Source organism: Esox lucius, chromosome 8 (genome assembly GCF_011004845.1).
Source record: "Esox lucius isolate fEsoLuc1 chromosome 8, fEsoLuc1.pri, whole genome shotgun sequence".
NCBI classification, from domain to species: domain Eukaryota; kingdom Metazoa; phylum Chordata; class Actinopteri; order Esociformes; family Esocidae; genus Esox; species Esox lucius.
In genome coordinates, this window is record NC_047576.1 from 19809289 (window position 1) to 19826607 (window position 17319).

Here is a 17319-nt window from a genome sequence, read left to right on the forward strand (position 1 = left end):
AAGCCCTAAATCTACACCAACTGGTGATTGGTTCATTATGATTATTAGCCTACAGCAGTGTTGGCTGATGTGTCAATAGCAGATGGCCAAAGTTAAATAGGACCACATCACAATGCCAATCTTAATGTACTGGAATTACATAAACAGGCATTAACACATTGTTTCAAAGAGCAGTACTTTCAATAAGTTGAAAATAATTATGTTTTTTATCAAAAACCTTTTTCAGAACAGTTAACAAAAAGTTTGAAGTTGATGTCAACACAGCCAGACACTAAAATTCTAAATTTCATTTTTATTTAAAAACAATTTTTTTTAGACGGTTACATATTGAGTGCACCTCGGTGTAGTCATTCTTCGGTCCAAACAGGGTTTTTCACCCGTTCCAGACACCCCAAGCCAAGAGGCTTGTTTATCTAAGATGGCAGACAAGGCCTAAGATTTGCATACAAACACATTGGTAGGTTAGGCAGGACAGTAAGCAGGACATCAAACGTATTGATACTGAAACTGACAGTATTAAAGAAAAGCTTGCAAAATATTGAATCTTCCCTAACTTCGTTATCCAAACAAGTTGAAGGGGCAGAACAGTAAGCCGAGGAAAACTTGATGGATACTCGCAAAAGGATGGAGAAGATGGAAAAAGTAGTAACTTCAAGTAGTAACTTCAGTTTGTAAATCTGAAATCTGAATCAAGAAGTTGGGCCTAAAATCTTCACACTGCATGTTCCGGAAACTCCAGACACTAGTGATGCGACGGTATCCCAAATAATCCCAGGGGTTCTGGGCCCTGACAACTTTGTAGTCCCTCTTGTACTGGGAAATGCTTGCCATATTGGTGCATGGATTTTTAATAGGTTGTTGGTCAAATGTGACTACAGTGCTTTATGTTGCTATAGACAAGCCAATTCACCACTCTGTCCAAAACACCTGCACCTATTTTTCATAGATAAATTAACCATGGACAATACAATCATCTATTGAGAATATTTGGATGGGCCAAACAACATCTCGATCCAAACATTGCACAACCATAGCCTATATACTAAAGAAAAGTGTTGACTGGAAATAAAATGTGCTAATCTGGGGCTGTTGATGGCTACAACAATGAAATTAGTAGATAAAATTTAATGGGGGAAAAAACAACATGGGTGAACATACATGTTGTAGCTTATTGTTGTATTTATCATTATGAATGAATTACAGCAATTGAGACTTTCATCAATGACTTTTGCCCAGCTCTAATGTATGTTACATTTCTATCAACAAAACACCTTCTTCCACTCCATTATTGGAATTCCTTGTTGGACACCAAAATAGACCACAAAGGATCTTACCTCTGTCACGGACAAGTGGGCGAAGATTAGAGACACTAAATGTCTGGACAGAGACCAGATCAAGTGCAAAAGGTCTTTGACCAGCAGTCATTTTGCCCTGAGCTCAGCCACTTATTAAAGAACAATGCTACATTTCTAACAATTTCTTCCAGTGAACCAACATTACACAAAGACTAACAGGATTATACAGCGATTATAGAAGGGCGATAAACAGTCTCCATTACACAGGCACAAGACAGAGGAATGGACGTAAAGGTAGACAGAGGGAGAAAGGGCGGGGGAGAGGGCGGGGGAGAGAGGGCGGGAGAGAGAGAGGGAGCGGGCGGGAGAGAGAGAGGGAGGATAAGCCACGTGTGCAGCCCAGTGTTTTTGCCAGCCAGGCAGTATGCCAGCAGGACTGTTAAAGTAGGACAGGGCCACAGAGCCAAGCAGACAAAAACATTCCATCAACGTGCGGGGGGGGCAGAGCTCTTAACAGACCCTGGATTACAGCAACAATAAAACAAATAGAAAATGCATACAACTACATACATTTTACATAACATTTCAGAAAAGCATTAAGCATTTAAAGAAATGTTTTTTATGGGCACTGGAACATCAAGCTTAAGCAAGCCTGCGGTATCAAGGACTAGGCATTCTATAGAGCGTTTGTATTTGATGTAAGATAATGTGGACATTTCTGCAGTACCTCCTTATACATTAGTCAGTGTCTGGCCCTTCATAACACTGTATGGTTCTGTGTGCGGGTACCTATTTACCAGAGCACTTTTGCATGTGTTGTATTATGCCCTGCTTGCATACAGTAACACAGGACAGCAGTACCAAAGCCTGCACATCCCCCATAATCCCTTTCAGCGGAGAATCACAGCTAGAGGTTGGGGGCAGAGATGGAGTTACAGGACGGCAGGGTCAGCGTGGAGGGTCACTGTTTCGGCTGACACCAGCAGTAACAGGACTGAGCCCTTTCCCCTCACTCTGAACTGCTCTGGTGCATCAGTGTCTGTCTGCCGTGCCAGTGTGCACTTCCAGGTCGGGAATTATCATGACCCACTGAGAGGGGGTGGGTTAAGCCCCGGCAGCAGAGTCATGTCATCAATGTGCTTTAGGCAGATGAGTATCAGTCAGAGTGTGTTATAGAGAGGTGTGTGTGTGTGTGTCTCAGAGAGTTGTAAGAGGTCTCAGAGGTTGGTGGTATACAGGCAACATACCTCAGGCTAAGAGCCATTCTTCTTCAAGATGCATCACCTGGATACAACAGTAAGCTGTGGTATATTCAACATATACTACAAACCCCTGTGAAGACTTACTGCCCTTAAAAACCACATACCAAGATCACAAATTGCACACAAGCAGTGTGATGTCATATGCATGGTATGTGGCCAATATACACCGATCAGCCATAACATTATGACCACTGACATGTGACGTGAATAACACTGAATCTCGTTATCGTGGCATCGATCAGTGGGTGGGATATAATAGGCAGCAAGTGAACATTCCGTCCTCAGAGTTGATGTGTTAGAAGCAGGGAAAATGGGCAAGTGTAAGGGTCTGAGGGAATTTTGTGGCTAGGTGTAAGGGCCAAATTGTGATGGCTAGATGACTGGGTCAGAGCATCTCTAAAACTCTGGGGTGTTCCTGGTCTGCAGTGGTCAGTACCTTTCAAAAGTGGTCCAAGGAACTGGCGACAGGGCCATAGGTGGCCAGTGCATAGCAGTTTGTTGCATATGGGGCCATACGCAAGAGTCAGGGTGCCCATGCTGACCCCTGTCCACTGCCGAAAGCGCCTACAATGGGCACGTGAGCATCAGAACTGGCCCACAGAACAATGGAAGAAGGTGGCCTGGTCTGATGAATCACATTTCCTTTTACATCACATGGATGGCCGGGTGCGTGTGTGTCACTTACCTGGAGAACACATGGCACCACGATGCACTATGGGAAGAAAACAAGTCGGCGGCAGTGTGATGCTTCAGGCAATGTTCTGCTGGGAATCCTTGGGTCATAACATTCATGTGGACGTTACTTTGACTCATAACACCTACCTAAGTATTGTTGTAGACCATGTGCACCCTTTCATGGCAATGGTATTCCCTGATGGCATTGGCCTCTGTCAAAAGGATAATACACCCTGGCACAAAGCAAAAATGGTTCAGGAATGGTTTGAGGAACACAAAAATTCGTTCAAGGTGCTGACCTGGCCTCCAAATTCCCCAGATCTCAATCCAATCGAGCATCTGTGGGATGTGCTGGACAAACAGGTCCGATCCATGGAGGCCCCACCTCGTAACTTACAGGACTTAAAGGATCTGCTGCTAACATCTTTATGCCAGATACCACAGCACACCTTCAGAGGTCTAGTGGAGACAATGCCGACGGGTCAGGGCTGTTTTGGCGTCAAAAGGGGGACCTACACAATATTAGGCAGGTGGTCATTATGTAATGATCAGCAAACCCTTGTTAAAACCATGTTAAATTACCTGTTCCGAGATCTTTATCAAAGGCAACATGCTACAGTCTGAAACGCGTTTTAGCAAAGCTTTCAGTATAGCTTAGAGCTGCTTTGTTGGGCACTGCCCCTTGCCAGCACTACAGCACCAAGCCAACAGTACTTACGCTTCTAGACCAACAGAGAGAAACAAACAAGAATTGCTTTTAAGGCAGAAAAACCTCCATCTCCCTGTCAAGCCCAGCTGCTGGCAGACTTCTGCAGTCATGGGTAATGCTACCCTATCAACATGAGAGGAAATAAACCTATGGTTGGCACGCTCTTGTCAACACCCGCATCTCTTATCAGAGTTGTGATGTAAACACTGAAGTGGCATGACGGAACTAGTGATTTTATGAATTAGGGGCTGGAGTGTTCCTGACCACATGGCCAGACTAGGACACAACACTGGTTTAATTGAATGGGAAAATGGTCTTTCTGAAAAACAAAAAAACTGTTAACTCAGAATCAACCATGTGATCTCAAACAACTTGTCGGGCGCTGGAGAACCAACTCTCTGGTCTCTGGTCAAGCGGTGTGCGACTGTGCATTGAAAATGTATATCCAAGCCAACAGTCCGACAATAGCCCAGCAATGACACACATCTCAATCCACATATCAAGCCTCCAGCCTTCACACACACTATGGGATCAGTGAAGGTGTGAGGGGTCCCAGCAGTCCCAGGCGGGGATCAAAGCAGCGTCAGAAACGGCCCTCCGGAACTCGGCTCGGCGAAGGAGCCAGTCATGTGAACTAATGAGAGCTGATGGGAAAAGCCGTGCGGCGTATGTGTACACATCAACGGGCACAGCTGGGAAACAATAAGTAACAAAACACTAGGAGTCCAGCAATAACCACAAAATGTTTCGGTTAGCCGCAGATTGCCGGCACTGGGAGATAAAATTTCTTAAAACCTGATAATGTAGCCTGCAATATTGTGCGAGGCTGCATGTTTCAGCGTGACTGGTGCTTCCGCAGAATCATCACAAGAAAGAGCTGTGAACGGTGGAAATGCAGTTAGACTACTATAGACTGATTACTACAGCCCAAAATGAGATTGTCCTTCTCAGCACCATGCGTGGACAATAACAGGTTATGCATCCGATGCATATGACCAGTACACCTTAATATTATGAAATACAAAATCAATTAAAATAATATGTATTTCAGTCATTGTGCTTCAAAGCAGCTTAGACCACTAGATCACCCCTGGTCACATGAAATCCATGTTAAAGTGTAAAAACATAATGCCTGACTAGGTTAACACAGAATTACCCATACAGCAACATTTACCTGGATGAAATAAGGAAAGCTGGCTGGGTTGAGGCTGTCTTAGTGTTTAATCTCTGCATGGCCTGAGGCGCTAGTTATAACAGACTTTGGCTTCTACGGAAAAATGCAAGGTGACTAGTTAAAGGTGTTTGTACTATTCAACATGTATAAACATGCAGATCTCTTCAGACATTACAGGAAAGAAGGATGACAGAGCGTTTTTTGGTGTTATGAATTTCCTCTACAAATTACCTGATTGGCTGAACGTACATAGTGTAGGGAAAGAACATAGGAACTGGACAGCTGGTGAAGAGAGCATGCATGCTCACACAGACAGGTAAAGAAACGTCAAAGACTGGGGCAGGTTGAGAGACAGCTGTTTGAAGGGCAGACAGGAAACAACACAGAGGTTCTCCAGAAAGAGAATTTGAAAGAAGGGCCTGGCTAGTAGGGATGGGAAATATGCCTGGTCCAAGTAGTCCACCACAGCCTACATTCAAGCCTCGACAGTTGCCGGTAGTTGACAAGTAGCTGGGCAGCCCTGAGGAATATGGAAAGTGGCCATCAGCACCCAGGGTGGTGGGAGGCACAGTCAGCAGGGATATCCGGGTCCCTGGCTGCACAATTAAACTAGATAAAACCAGCTCACTAGTGAAATCAAATATTCACAAGACAAGCATGCCGAATCTCCTGATGCCGTTTCCTGGCCACACCGAACGCTGCCCCGTGTCAATTAAGCGGAGTAGCTCCTCGCTGTTAGATTCACTATACGTTTGGATGCGGTTCTGTTACAGTAAACCATTTCAAGTAACAACAGCGTTGCTTACACTTTGGTTTTCAAAAAGGTAATTACACTCACCTAAAGGATTATTAGGAACACCTGTTCAATTTCTCATTAATGCAATTATCTAATCAACCAATCACATGGCAGTTGCTTCAATGCATTTAGGGGTGTGGTCCTAGTCAAGACAATCTCCTGAACTCCAAACTGAATGTCAGAATGGGAAAGAAAGGTGATTTAAGCAATTTTGAGCGTGGCATGGTTGTTGGTGCCAGACGGGCCGGTCTGAGTATTTCACAATCTGCTCAGTTACTGGGATTTTCACGCACAACCATTTCTAGGTTTTACAAAGAATGGTGTGAAAAGGGAAAAACATCCAGTATGCGACAGTCCTGTGGGCGAAAATGCCTTGTTGATGCTAGAGGTCAGAGGAGAATGGGCCGACTGATTCAAGCTGATAGAAAAGCAACTTTGACTGAAATAACCACTCGTTACAACCGAGGTATGCAGCAAAGCATTTGTGAAGCCACAACACGCACAACCTTGAGGCGGATGGGCTACAACAGCAGAAGACCCCACCGGGTACCACTCATCTCCACTACAAATAGGAAAAAGAGGCTACAATTTGCACGAGCTCACCAAAATTGGACAGTTGAAGACTGGAAGAATGTTGCCTGGTCTGATGAGTCTCGATTTCTGTTGAGACATTCAGATGGTAGAGTCAGAATTTGGCGTAAACAGAATGAGAACATGGATCCATCTTGCCTTGTTACCACTGTGCAGGCTTATGGTGGTGGTGTAATGGTGTGGGGGATGTTTTCTTAGCACACTTTAGGCCCCTTAGTGCCAATTGGGCATCGTTTAAATGCCACGGCCTACCTGAGCATTGTTTCTGACCATGTCCATCCCTTTATGACCACCATGTACCCATTCTCTGATGGCTACTTCCAGCAGGATAATGCACCATGTCACAAAGCTCGAATCATTTCAAATTGGTTTCTTGAACATGACAATGAGTTCACTGTACTGAAATGGCCCCTACAGTCACCAGATCTCAACCCAATAGAGCATCTTTGGGATGTGGTGGAATGGGAGCTTCGTGCCCTGGATGTGCATCCCACAAATCTCCATCAACTGCAAGATGCTATCCTATCAATATGGGCCAACATTTCTAAAGAATGCTTTCAGCACCTTGTTGAATCAATGCCACGTAGAATTAAGCAGGTTTCTTATGGCTGAAAAAAATTATCGCAAGCAGAATAAAATACGATTTTTTTTGCTAGATACTATTTAACTGCCATTGAAGTGTTGAACATCTATATTTTTGTTATTCCATAATGCATTTGTATGATCTACCAATGTGACCATAGGTTGTAACCAGCGTTGCCAGATGCGGATATGGTTGTATAGAAGAAATAGCATTTGTGCTGTTTTTAAGTGCAGTCCCACAGGGTGATTGGCCAGTATATAGTCAGTGAAATATGGCAACCCTGGTTGTAACGTTGGATCTTGTCGGCTCATTTGCTAAGGTTTTGTACTGTGGAAGACAGCTAGCATAATATGGAACAAAACAAAAAAATTTACATAGATATGTCTGCTACTCAGAGGGGAAAAAAGCAATAAAATATAAATTGTTGAGCAGCAGCACGAGACGACTGATAGATTTGATGTAACAATGACGAGAGCAGCATCGCAGCTTCAAGTGAAGGGGGGAATACAGTTATGATCCTGGTCCAACAGCAGCTAGCAGTGAAGTTTTGGAACTGCAGGCACATTTTGCCCACAGCTAATGTCCGCACCTATGGGAGAGAAAGCTAAGCTCCGCCCCTGGGTCACAGTATTGACAAGGCCATTTCAATAAATCCATAACAGAAGAAACTCTGCTACTCTTAGTACCAATTGCTAGTGATGAATCATTCAGAAGGAGCCGGCTATTTTAACAAAAAGGGACGCATTAACAAAAAGCAATGCCTGTCACTACTACCAGCTATAACTAGATGGTCACGCCCAAACAGCGGAGGACATTTTTGAGAGCCTATTGGTCAACTTCGTCCTTCATAGAAGTTAGACTAGGTGTTCCAGCTCCCGAATTCTGATGGGGAGATTACCGTAATCAATCAAATGTTCACCTAATGTGTGATGAAGCAATTTTTTTAATTTGTATGTTTTTCGACAGGCCGAAAAAGGTATATTATGGTGATTATGCTTATATACAATAAAAGGCCAAAAGATTGCTTGCAGTCATATGCCCATGTTTTAAAATCCGCACCTAGAGTTCCCAAGATCAAACCACACAGTAAACAGTTTTATTCCCCAGAATCACAACCAGCCAGAGGCCACAGGATAGCATTATGACATTATAGTAGGGGGAGGACCGATCACAAACCAGACAAAACAAGTTCCTGCTAGCTTCCACTACAGAGTTTGAATGCCACATCAGAACAAAAAGCAATTCTGTAAACCAAAGTGGGAACAGACAGACAACAGGATGGTTCAGAACAAAGTGAAGGTGCTGCACTTTCTGTAATATTGTCTGTGGACTCCCAGTGCCAGGTTAGTTCAGGGTGATACTAAATGTAACAAAAGCCACAGGGCAACAGGGAGGGAGAAAGAGGAAGAAAAACAACATTGTCCTTGAAACTCTGCTAATTTCTTTAGACAATTTGGAAGTAGGCTGAATGTGCACCCTGGCCAACAGACATGAAAGGAGACAGAAAGAGAATGACCAGCAGAGAGAGAGGCAAAATGAGAGGGAAAAGACAGAAAGTTGGACCTGAGTGGCCTCCAGCCTTCACAGCCACTGGTCAACAACATTAGAGACAGTGAGACTCCGTCTTGTTGATAATAAAAAAGTCAGTGGACGGACTGTTAAAACATTGAAATTCACTGTCCCATACAATGACTAACTCATGTGAACAGGCTTTATCACGATTCATTTGCCTACATGTAATCAAGCAATTCCAGGAGCAGAGGTGGGTCGGAACCAGCTCACACCATTCATGATTAACATGCTCTGGAGAAAAAAGGACATACTCGCTCTTTGGTAGTAAAACTTTCTTGGCAAAGTCAGATGTCATATAGAAACGAAGAGAATCGCATACAAGGTCCCTGAGGGCTAATTCAAATGAGCTCTGTTCAATGTTGGCATTCATGACTAACTACGTGGCGACAATAAGTGTACTGCTTCCTCAGAAAGAAAGAACCGAGAGAGACAGAGAGAGGAAAGGGAAATATGTTGTGTCTACAGTTGTCATGCCATCTCAGACCTTAAAAACCATTAGGAACGTCCCTTTTAACCAGGCCACGTGGAAAACCTCAAACACTCCCATTTCAGTCTTCCTTTCAAGTCACCCTTCCAAGGAAGGAAATAGGATTTGACAAAAAGCGCAGTATGCATTTGCACACAAGCCGTATCGAATGACAAAGGGATTAGGATATAATGCATTTTCAGAGTGCTGCTGCACCAACAAGTGGGGCCGGCTGCCCAACACAGCGTGACCAGTTAATGATGCAAATCCATGATTCAGGTTCAGGATATTAACTGAACATGCATGTTTTCTAAACATTAAAACATTTTTACATTACAGTCATTCAGCAGATTGCTCTGATCAACTTAACTGAGCGACTAAACACCTTGCGGACCGACTTTACATAGTCGGATAAGGGATTTGAACGTGCAAACTTTTGGTTACAGGCCCTACAGTCTTACTACATCTGCTGCACCATGAGTTAACAGTCTTTTTGCAACACTGTCAGCCACAAGCGATTGCGGAGCCATGACAACAGTGTCTCGTTCAGATGTCTGTATTGGCTTTTCAAGTCATTATCAGAGACAACATTTTACTTGGGTTCCAATGCTACATCTATAGACAATGGCACAGCGGAGACATGCCAACAACCCACTAGAAAAAGAACATAGCACTTGTCTTTCCATAGTCCCTGCCCTACCCTCTTTGAAATGTTAAAATAATGTGACAGGGGGCCGTGACATAGTGAAGACATCCCATGAAAAACATCAGCCTAATCTCTAGTTCTTTTGCACTCCCCTTCAGAATCCTACTGCAGCTACATTGCCAGGGAGACATAACACGACTGACTGCTAAACAGCTACATTTTCACGATGTGGACGCACGCACACATCGTGCCGACAAACTGCTTCTCTACAGCTTCTTTACAGTTCTGTTGTGTGGGTTCCACACTGCGCCTGTGTGCGTGCCGTGACATGCGTATGAGGAAGTGAGACCGTAAAGCCCCGGGAACAGTGAATAGTCTGCTCTGCTGCTTCCTAGAATGCATGTGGAGAAACGCATCAAGTCCTGACAGCAACATCACTGAAAGAGGTTTGACCTCAGGGCCCAGAACATGGACGTCACCTGGGAACAAATTCAGCTTTGTCTCAGCAGGCCACACCTCCAATCTCGTTTCTATTGGATGTTAGTTTTCAAAGAAACTTGTTGTAGGTGGGCTTAGCTTGGTTTCACAATTTCTTCGAACTGAATAGAACACATTTCCTGAAGGTTTTTAGATCCTACCTGGACCGCAACATACCAGAAAAGGAGCAATGATTTAAATTCTGTTTTGGAAGAACTGTGCTCTATTCATAACATCGACTCAATTAAGCCATTACAACTTTATCAAGCATGACCAGCAGTCTGCAATTTATTGAAATTTAAAATGTCCACCTAATTGACGTTTCTCCGCTGATTTCAATAATTGAGGATCAGGTTCGTGTTCTGAACGAAAATGCAATCGCGGCAGCACAAACAGGTCAAAACTAAAATGTGTTAGGCATAAAACTTTTTGAACATTTAGGGGTTGAGACTGTGGCACCACCACTTTTCATTCAGAGTTAAGAAATAGCTTGTCCCCTCATAAAACCGCTAATCCTTTCTACCTCATACACATTTCTCTATATTTTTAGCAGAAGATTGCGACAGGAGCCACATACCGCTTATGAAAACCCATCATTCAGCGTTAACGGCCCTAATCTAAAGCAAGTGTGCAGTCCAGTCGCAATAACGATGATTTTCCTAGGAAAAGTTTTTTTCCTACTGTTGCAATGAAGGCATTGTGCTCACAAGAATAATGCCTTCATTGCAACAGTAGCTAGCGAAGTGAAGATGGCGGCAAAATAAAACCCCATTAAAATCTGTGGATCTATGTCACATTTGTAGTGAACCATATTAGTTTAAGCACCTCCTAAGCATTGAATTTGATTGGGTTCAAGTGTTTTGAGGCATTAGCCCAAGCAATGAATTTGATTGGGTAACTTGTTTTAAGACATTACTGAAAAAAACATTACTTTGCAACAAAAAATATATAGGTATTCCCCAGGCCTAGCGGGAATCTAGGCCTGGTTTAGGAGGCTAGGCCCACCTAAATGATGGATTTGCCAAACCTGTGTGATTAATTAGGTTGTTTAGTGACTAATAACTGAAGTATTGATTAGAAAGCCCCGCTGCTATATACTTGTCATATGGATGTGGTTGTGACACAGCAGGTTAGACAGTGTATTGCCTAACAGGCTGAGGCTACAAGAGGTACACCTGACAGCTACCATTTACAGGAGGCCATGAGGGTGGAGGCAGCCACTCAGCACAAACTGCTCAGCCTATAGGTTGGAGACACCCACACAGCAGAGCTTATAGAGCCTATAGAGAAGAAACAGGTTGGGTGAGCTGGTGTTGTCTTACTGTTGGAAACATTAAAAGGAAGACTATATAAAATTTAAAAAAAGTCAACATTTCACCAGCAGAGGGTCCTTATTATCTCAACTTTGCCTGAAGTGTAATTTTAGCTTTCATCTGGCAAAGCTTGGTTCAAGATTTGTGTCTGTGGGCCAGTGCAGAAATCACATCCGTTACAGAATTTGACTCACATGTCTACCAGATGTTTGAACCAATTAAGCAGAGGAATCTTCAGTGTCAGACCCTAACCCTCTGAAACCTGGGGCTAAAACCCAGGAACGGTACCATATAACATTAGGATTATATAATTCATGATTCTCAGAATTCTATACGAATTGTCATTATAAACAGTGATTTTACTGCTTTTTGATGTTCCAAAGACATTGCTCAGGTCACAATGTCTAATGGAAAGGGAAGAGAGCTCTGAGAAAACACATTTTGATCAGTGTAAATAAGTGTTGAAAAAAAACTTGGCACAACATAGAAATAGTTGGAGAATTATGTATGGAGTTCTAGTACAGGTACTGCCAACTAGCGCAAACATTATATTGCATTAGTCAGAATTATCAAGCACAAGCATGTGATAAAATTGGCTGTAGAACTGAAACAATTCTGCCTTTTGCTTCTACGTGGTGTCCCAGGTTTGAATCAGTCCCTGACTCAAAAGGAAATGATCACCGGATCGAAACCAGAAGCATTTTCACCCTAACCTTAATATCCCTATGATATGACGGATATTCTAAAATCCATATTGCTTTACTTTTCAAATGTTTGCCTCCATACTGTCGCCCCAAATGGTTCACATATTGGCATGTAATTAATGGTGAAAGCAGGATGAACAACATAAACGGAAAGAGTGAACTGAGGAAATACAAGATGAGCTCTCTGTTCTCGCACGCGATTCATGATTCACCAAATGAAGATGGTAGTATGTGTTTCAACACAAATGACATTATCTGTTTGCGCGAATCAAAAGTGAAAGATCAGAGTAGATTTGAAACCAAGAAAACTGTCCGGGAATAGACTGAGAAATATCTTGATAACCAAATGTTTATCCGTCACACCATCTGGAGGAACAACAGTGATGGTGTATAAACATGTAGGCCTATCCATTCACATTAACTAAGCTCAATAGTAAATGGTTTATATAACACATAGCATGGATGTTTCCATGAGTGGCCATGTGTGCGTTAGCTCACTGACATTAATGGTCTTGGAGAATGTAAAGTACCATTCAAAAGTTTGGAGACATACTCATTCAATGGTATTCCTTTTTTTTCATCAAATCTATGAAAAAAACCATATGGCTTCATGCATTAACCAAGTGTTCAGTAGATCAAAATGCATTTTAAATTGTAGATTTTTCAAAGTAGCCACCCTTTTCCTCAACGACAGCTTTGGACACTCTCTCCTTAACACGTTTGAACCAATCACTAGTGTTGTGACATGGTAAGGCTGGTATACAAAACACCATCATTGTTTCTATACTATAGTACTTGTGTTGTGACATGGTAAGGCTGGTATACAAAACACCAGCATTGTTTCTATACTATAGTACTTGTGCTGTGACATGGTAAGGCTGGTATACAAAACACCATCATTGAAATATAAATTAATTTTGATTTGTTAAACAGGTGGAAAAAGGTGGAAAGTAGTACAAATAAATAACCTGGAATGAGTAGGTGTGTCCAAACTATTGGCTGGTACAGTACATACTGTAAACCCTGTCTAATATAGAGCACATACAGGCTTGCTACACCCCACAACTTGAGCGTTTACAAGGCGACTGGGTTGACAGGTAAAAGTTAAATGGCCTTAACAAATGCATGAACACACTCAAAGATAATCCTTAGCAGGGCCCCAAACTCAGTGAAGCTACAAGTTGTCTTTAAGCCCAACTCCTACTAACTCCCTGCTACCATAGAAACACTCTGTGCCAACCGGAATTGATTCCTAACTTATTGGCCACACTACCTGACCTTTCAGTCCCAACGCAGTAACAGTTGCAACAGAGGAATTAAAAGCCAAAAGCTGCATGCTAAAGAGTTTGCATCAGCAGTCCAGCCAGCACACATTAGTGTAATTAGGTTCTCTGTGTGGGACAGTGAAAGTCGGCAGCCACCAAACGGGGAACCTAAACTGTCTCAGAAGTGTGTGCTCCTAGTTTTAACATCTCATTAACAAGCATTTTAACAAAAAGGGTACCATTGAAAATCACTGAACTCTGGACTGAGTGACACTGGCATTGACAGGTCTCTGCGCCCCCCCCCCACAGGCTGACTCAGAGCAGAGGTCAGGGTAGGAGGGTGGGTAGGGGAAGAACCGAGCAAAGCTAAATTTAACAACAATAACATATCCTTTCTCTCTCTCACAGTGCGCAATGTCTTCACACCTTCAGCTTGGTTGTTCGAGAGAAACCCAGCTCTCCGGCCAACAAGTTAAATGGTTTCCATTCCATGGACCTCTCAGGGCAAAGGGGTGAGACCACAGAGGAAAACCAAGGGGGTATGATGATGAGGCAACATGCGGAGCGCTGGAAGGCGAATTGAAAAGCATGAAAGTATATAAACAGAAAACATGTTCTATTATCAGATAATCAGTCAGGCAAGGTTACTGGAAGGAAGAAACTTTATTCTACAGGCCCATGAAATCCCTGGCTTACAGCAGGATACCTGACAAACACTGACATATACAAAGCAGGATGGTATTTCACACATACCCAAAACTTCCCAGTGCTTGCCAAAACACCCCTTATCCCCAATCGGTCCAATTTATGCTGATAGCAGTACCTACTGCAGGACCAAAAGTCAACACGGTTTATTTGCATTACAAACTTGCTGGGGAAGATTGCTCCGATCCATCTAAAATATGCAAATATATTTACATAACTTGATAACGATACTCAGGAGTCTTACTGAACTGTCATGTGAGAGAACAGGGATGTGTACTGAAACAAACCACAGGTTGAAAAAAAAATCTGTTAGGGGAAACCAGGAACGCACAGATAGTTGTCTAACAAATTAATCCATTAATCAATTGAGTTTAGTAACCCAATCTCCATTTGCACGAATGGCTTGGCACCATGCATGGCTTAACGATGAACATCAGCACATGTAAGATGTATTTATTTACGGAACTAAGTCAACCATGTACTCATGAAAGAAATTCAGCACTAAAAAACGCAAGGGCCTAAAGCTCATCAGCTTAAAAAGCTCCAAGACAATGTAAATGACTTGAACTACATACATTTTGAAATAATCTTACAAACATGTACAAAAGTTGGCTATGGAGAAAGGTCGATTGGAAAGTAAAACCTCTTGCCAAACTGAAACAGCAGCGGTTTACCTCTGTGAGAAAACAGGGGTAAGTAAAGAAAATAAACAGATCCATTCTGGCACATACCCCCAACCTCACCTTAGGAACTACAATTTACACACTTAATGGAAGCAGACCAATTCAAAAACATCATCTGACACAAAAATACGTAAAAGGTATGTGTGTAGGGTTTAAACACTTGATGGCTGTTACTGTTATAAAGCCACATTCAAAACTACATAAAATCAATCTTATCACAATAATATTACAGAATCAACAGCATTTACTCATTGTTGCATGCTGCTGTCACATATGGTAGGATGTCTAAAAGAACCAAATGAAACCATGCTCTGCCCTTTTATTTTATCTGCAAAGCTCTGTGAACGAATCGAAATCAGAAACTTTTGCAGTGACCTAGAAAGAAAGACGACGATTAGGGATATATACTCCTGATAGTTTGATGAAGAAAATTATCGACGTTGTGGTTTCTTCTGTCCAAAGAACATTATTCGTCATTTATTAGTGCAATTCAAGTGTATACTTTTTCGTTCATTTTCGAGCGGTCTGTAGCTAGGTCAATCCGTCAAACTGGAGAAAGCTGGCAAGCTACTCGCCATCTAATCACCAGACCTGGGTTTTGTTACCTGCGTCAGTGGCTCTTATTATGGCTTAATCAATGCAGCACCAATAATCCTCAATCTGTCCATGTTGCCTCTGTGCATACAGAAGACAGCAGCTGGCGAAACCAGCTTTTGACTAACTAGTCAACTAGCTAAATACGTGTTGTATCAAGAATGCTGTTATGGGCAATATCAACCTCTAGCTAGATAGTAATCACATCTAGCCTATACCGCTATAGTGTGTAGTAGAAGCTTATATCTAGTAGAAAGTAGAATTCGACTATAGTTGTTAATGAAGCCACCTCCATGAAATGTTTAATGGGATGTCAGACAATATAGCATGGATGACTGAGTTGAGAAAGCAAACGAAGTCAGCTAGCTTAGCTGGCTAACGTCGGATGGCTGATGTACCCCATTGGCTATTTCTACTTATTCTAACTAGAGGATGGAAAGATATATTCAGCTGATTTACCTACCAAATTGGCCATATCTATAGGGTAATTTTTGTGTTTCAAAACCGCTATATTGTTCAACAGCAGTTAGCGTTAATGTTGGCTAATAATTCACACCCCCTCCATGAGCTAGAAACAATAATTCCTTTAGAATTGTCTCCAGCGACAAAAAAAACATACCATACCAATAGTGTAAATGGTGAGAATACCGTAGTATAATATTTTCCAAATAATGTTTTTGAGTTGTGTAATCTTTTAGGATGTGTGAGAACATCAATGTGGCTGTGTTAGCAAACAATGACAAAAATACAGATATTCTTACCAGCACAGGAGAGCTGCAATGAGGCACACCAAAACGCGCAAACGCTTCATTATCTTCCCGCGGGGACCAACATCCTCGCTTTTTTTGATTTTACAAACCTCGTGTCTTCACAGTAGAAACGGGGGGTTATTATGAATCTAGTGTCGGATGCTTATGAATAGAATAATATTTGGACAGAGGTTGGCACTAAACTACATTCCTTTTAATACAGTCGTCAACCACGCCACCGCTTTTCTGGATAGCTTGGCTTCTTTTCTGTTGCTGTTTCCCTGCTCGCATTCACCCAGCGAAGCTGCGGTTCTCCTATCGTCCTATAGCATTAAAGGCAGTCCTGCAGAAAACCAATAGCATCACTCAATGACCGGGGAAAAGTGACGTCGTTTTTGCTCGAGCTGAGTTGGAAGTTTTGACATGCAACGCGTGTTCTTACGATATTAACCCTTGCGCAACGTGTGGATGACATCGTTTTCCAATAACAGCAGTAATGCATTGGTTCGAATGACAGTGCCAACGATTGCGTGGCGAATGGCATTGCGTACTGATTAGCCTACAGCAGATTATGGTTACGCAATGATAGCAGTGTACGGTTTTAAGTCAAAGTGCTGCCCTAGAATTTATAAACAATATGAATCGTTCAGCGTTATTTGTTTTCAAACACACGCCTGTAGCCTTTTGTCTTTCATTTTCCATGAGCACCAAAGGCATCTCCCTATGTTTTCTTTCATATTTTGAAGCGAAATCTCTGGTGAAGTCTATTCAGCATTGCGTTTTTACACTGGTACAAGTTTCCGCACATCTCGGTCTTCTATATAATTCTGTTTTCTGGGACTCCCAGACCTCTAAAAAAGCCAAACATTGGTTGATGTTTTTGTATATAGCTGTTATGCAAAAAACATCCTGACTAACAATGAAGATTGAAGAACAGCAGTTACCAAACAGGCTCTCAAGGCCAGTTTTAACTTTAGCTATCAGCCAGACAATGATCAGCAATACAGTCAGTGAAGGTTGCTACCATTAGGCAAAGTAGGCAGCCGCCTATGGCCCCAGA

General features: G+C 42.5%; 1 protein-coding gene across 6 annotated transcripts in view; it reads right to left on the reverse strand.

The window, feature by feature from the left end:
- Window positions 1-16737, reverse strand: part of suco (SUN domain containing ossification factor) — a 46242-nt gene extending 29505 nt beyond the window's left edge. For 3 of the 6 annotated variants that reach the window (XM_010871984.4, XM_010871982.4, XM_010871981.4), the window contains exon 1: window positions 16272-16734. In XM_010871984.4, the coding sequence (XP_010870286.2) occupies window positions 16272-16321 (50 nt within the window). In that variant the 5' untranslated portion in view covers window positions 16322-16734. Of the gene's footprint in view, window positions 1-16271 lie in introns of all 6 variants that reach the window. The other 3 variants (XM_010871985.4, XM_020048976.2, XM_010871986.4) reach the window with 3 other exon arrangements.
- Between the last annotated feature and the right edge of the window lie 582 nt (window positions 16738-17319).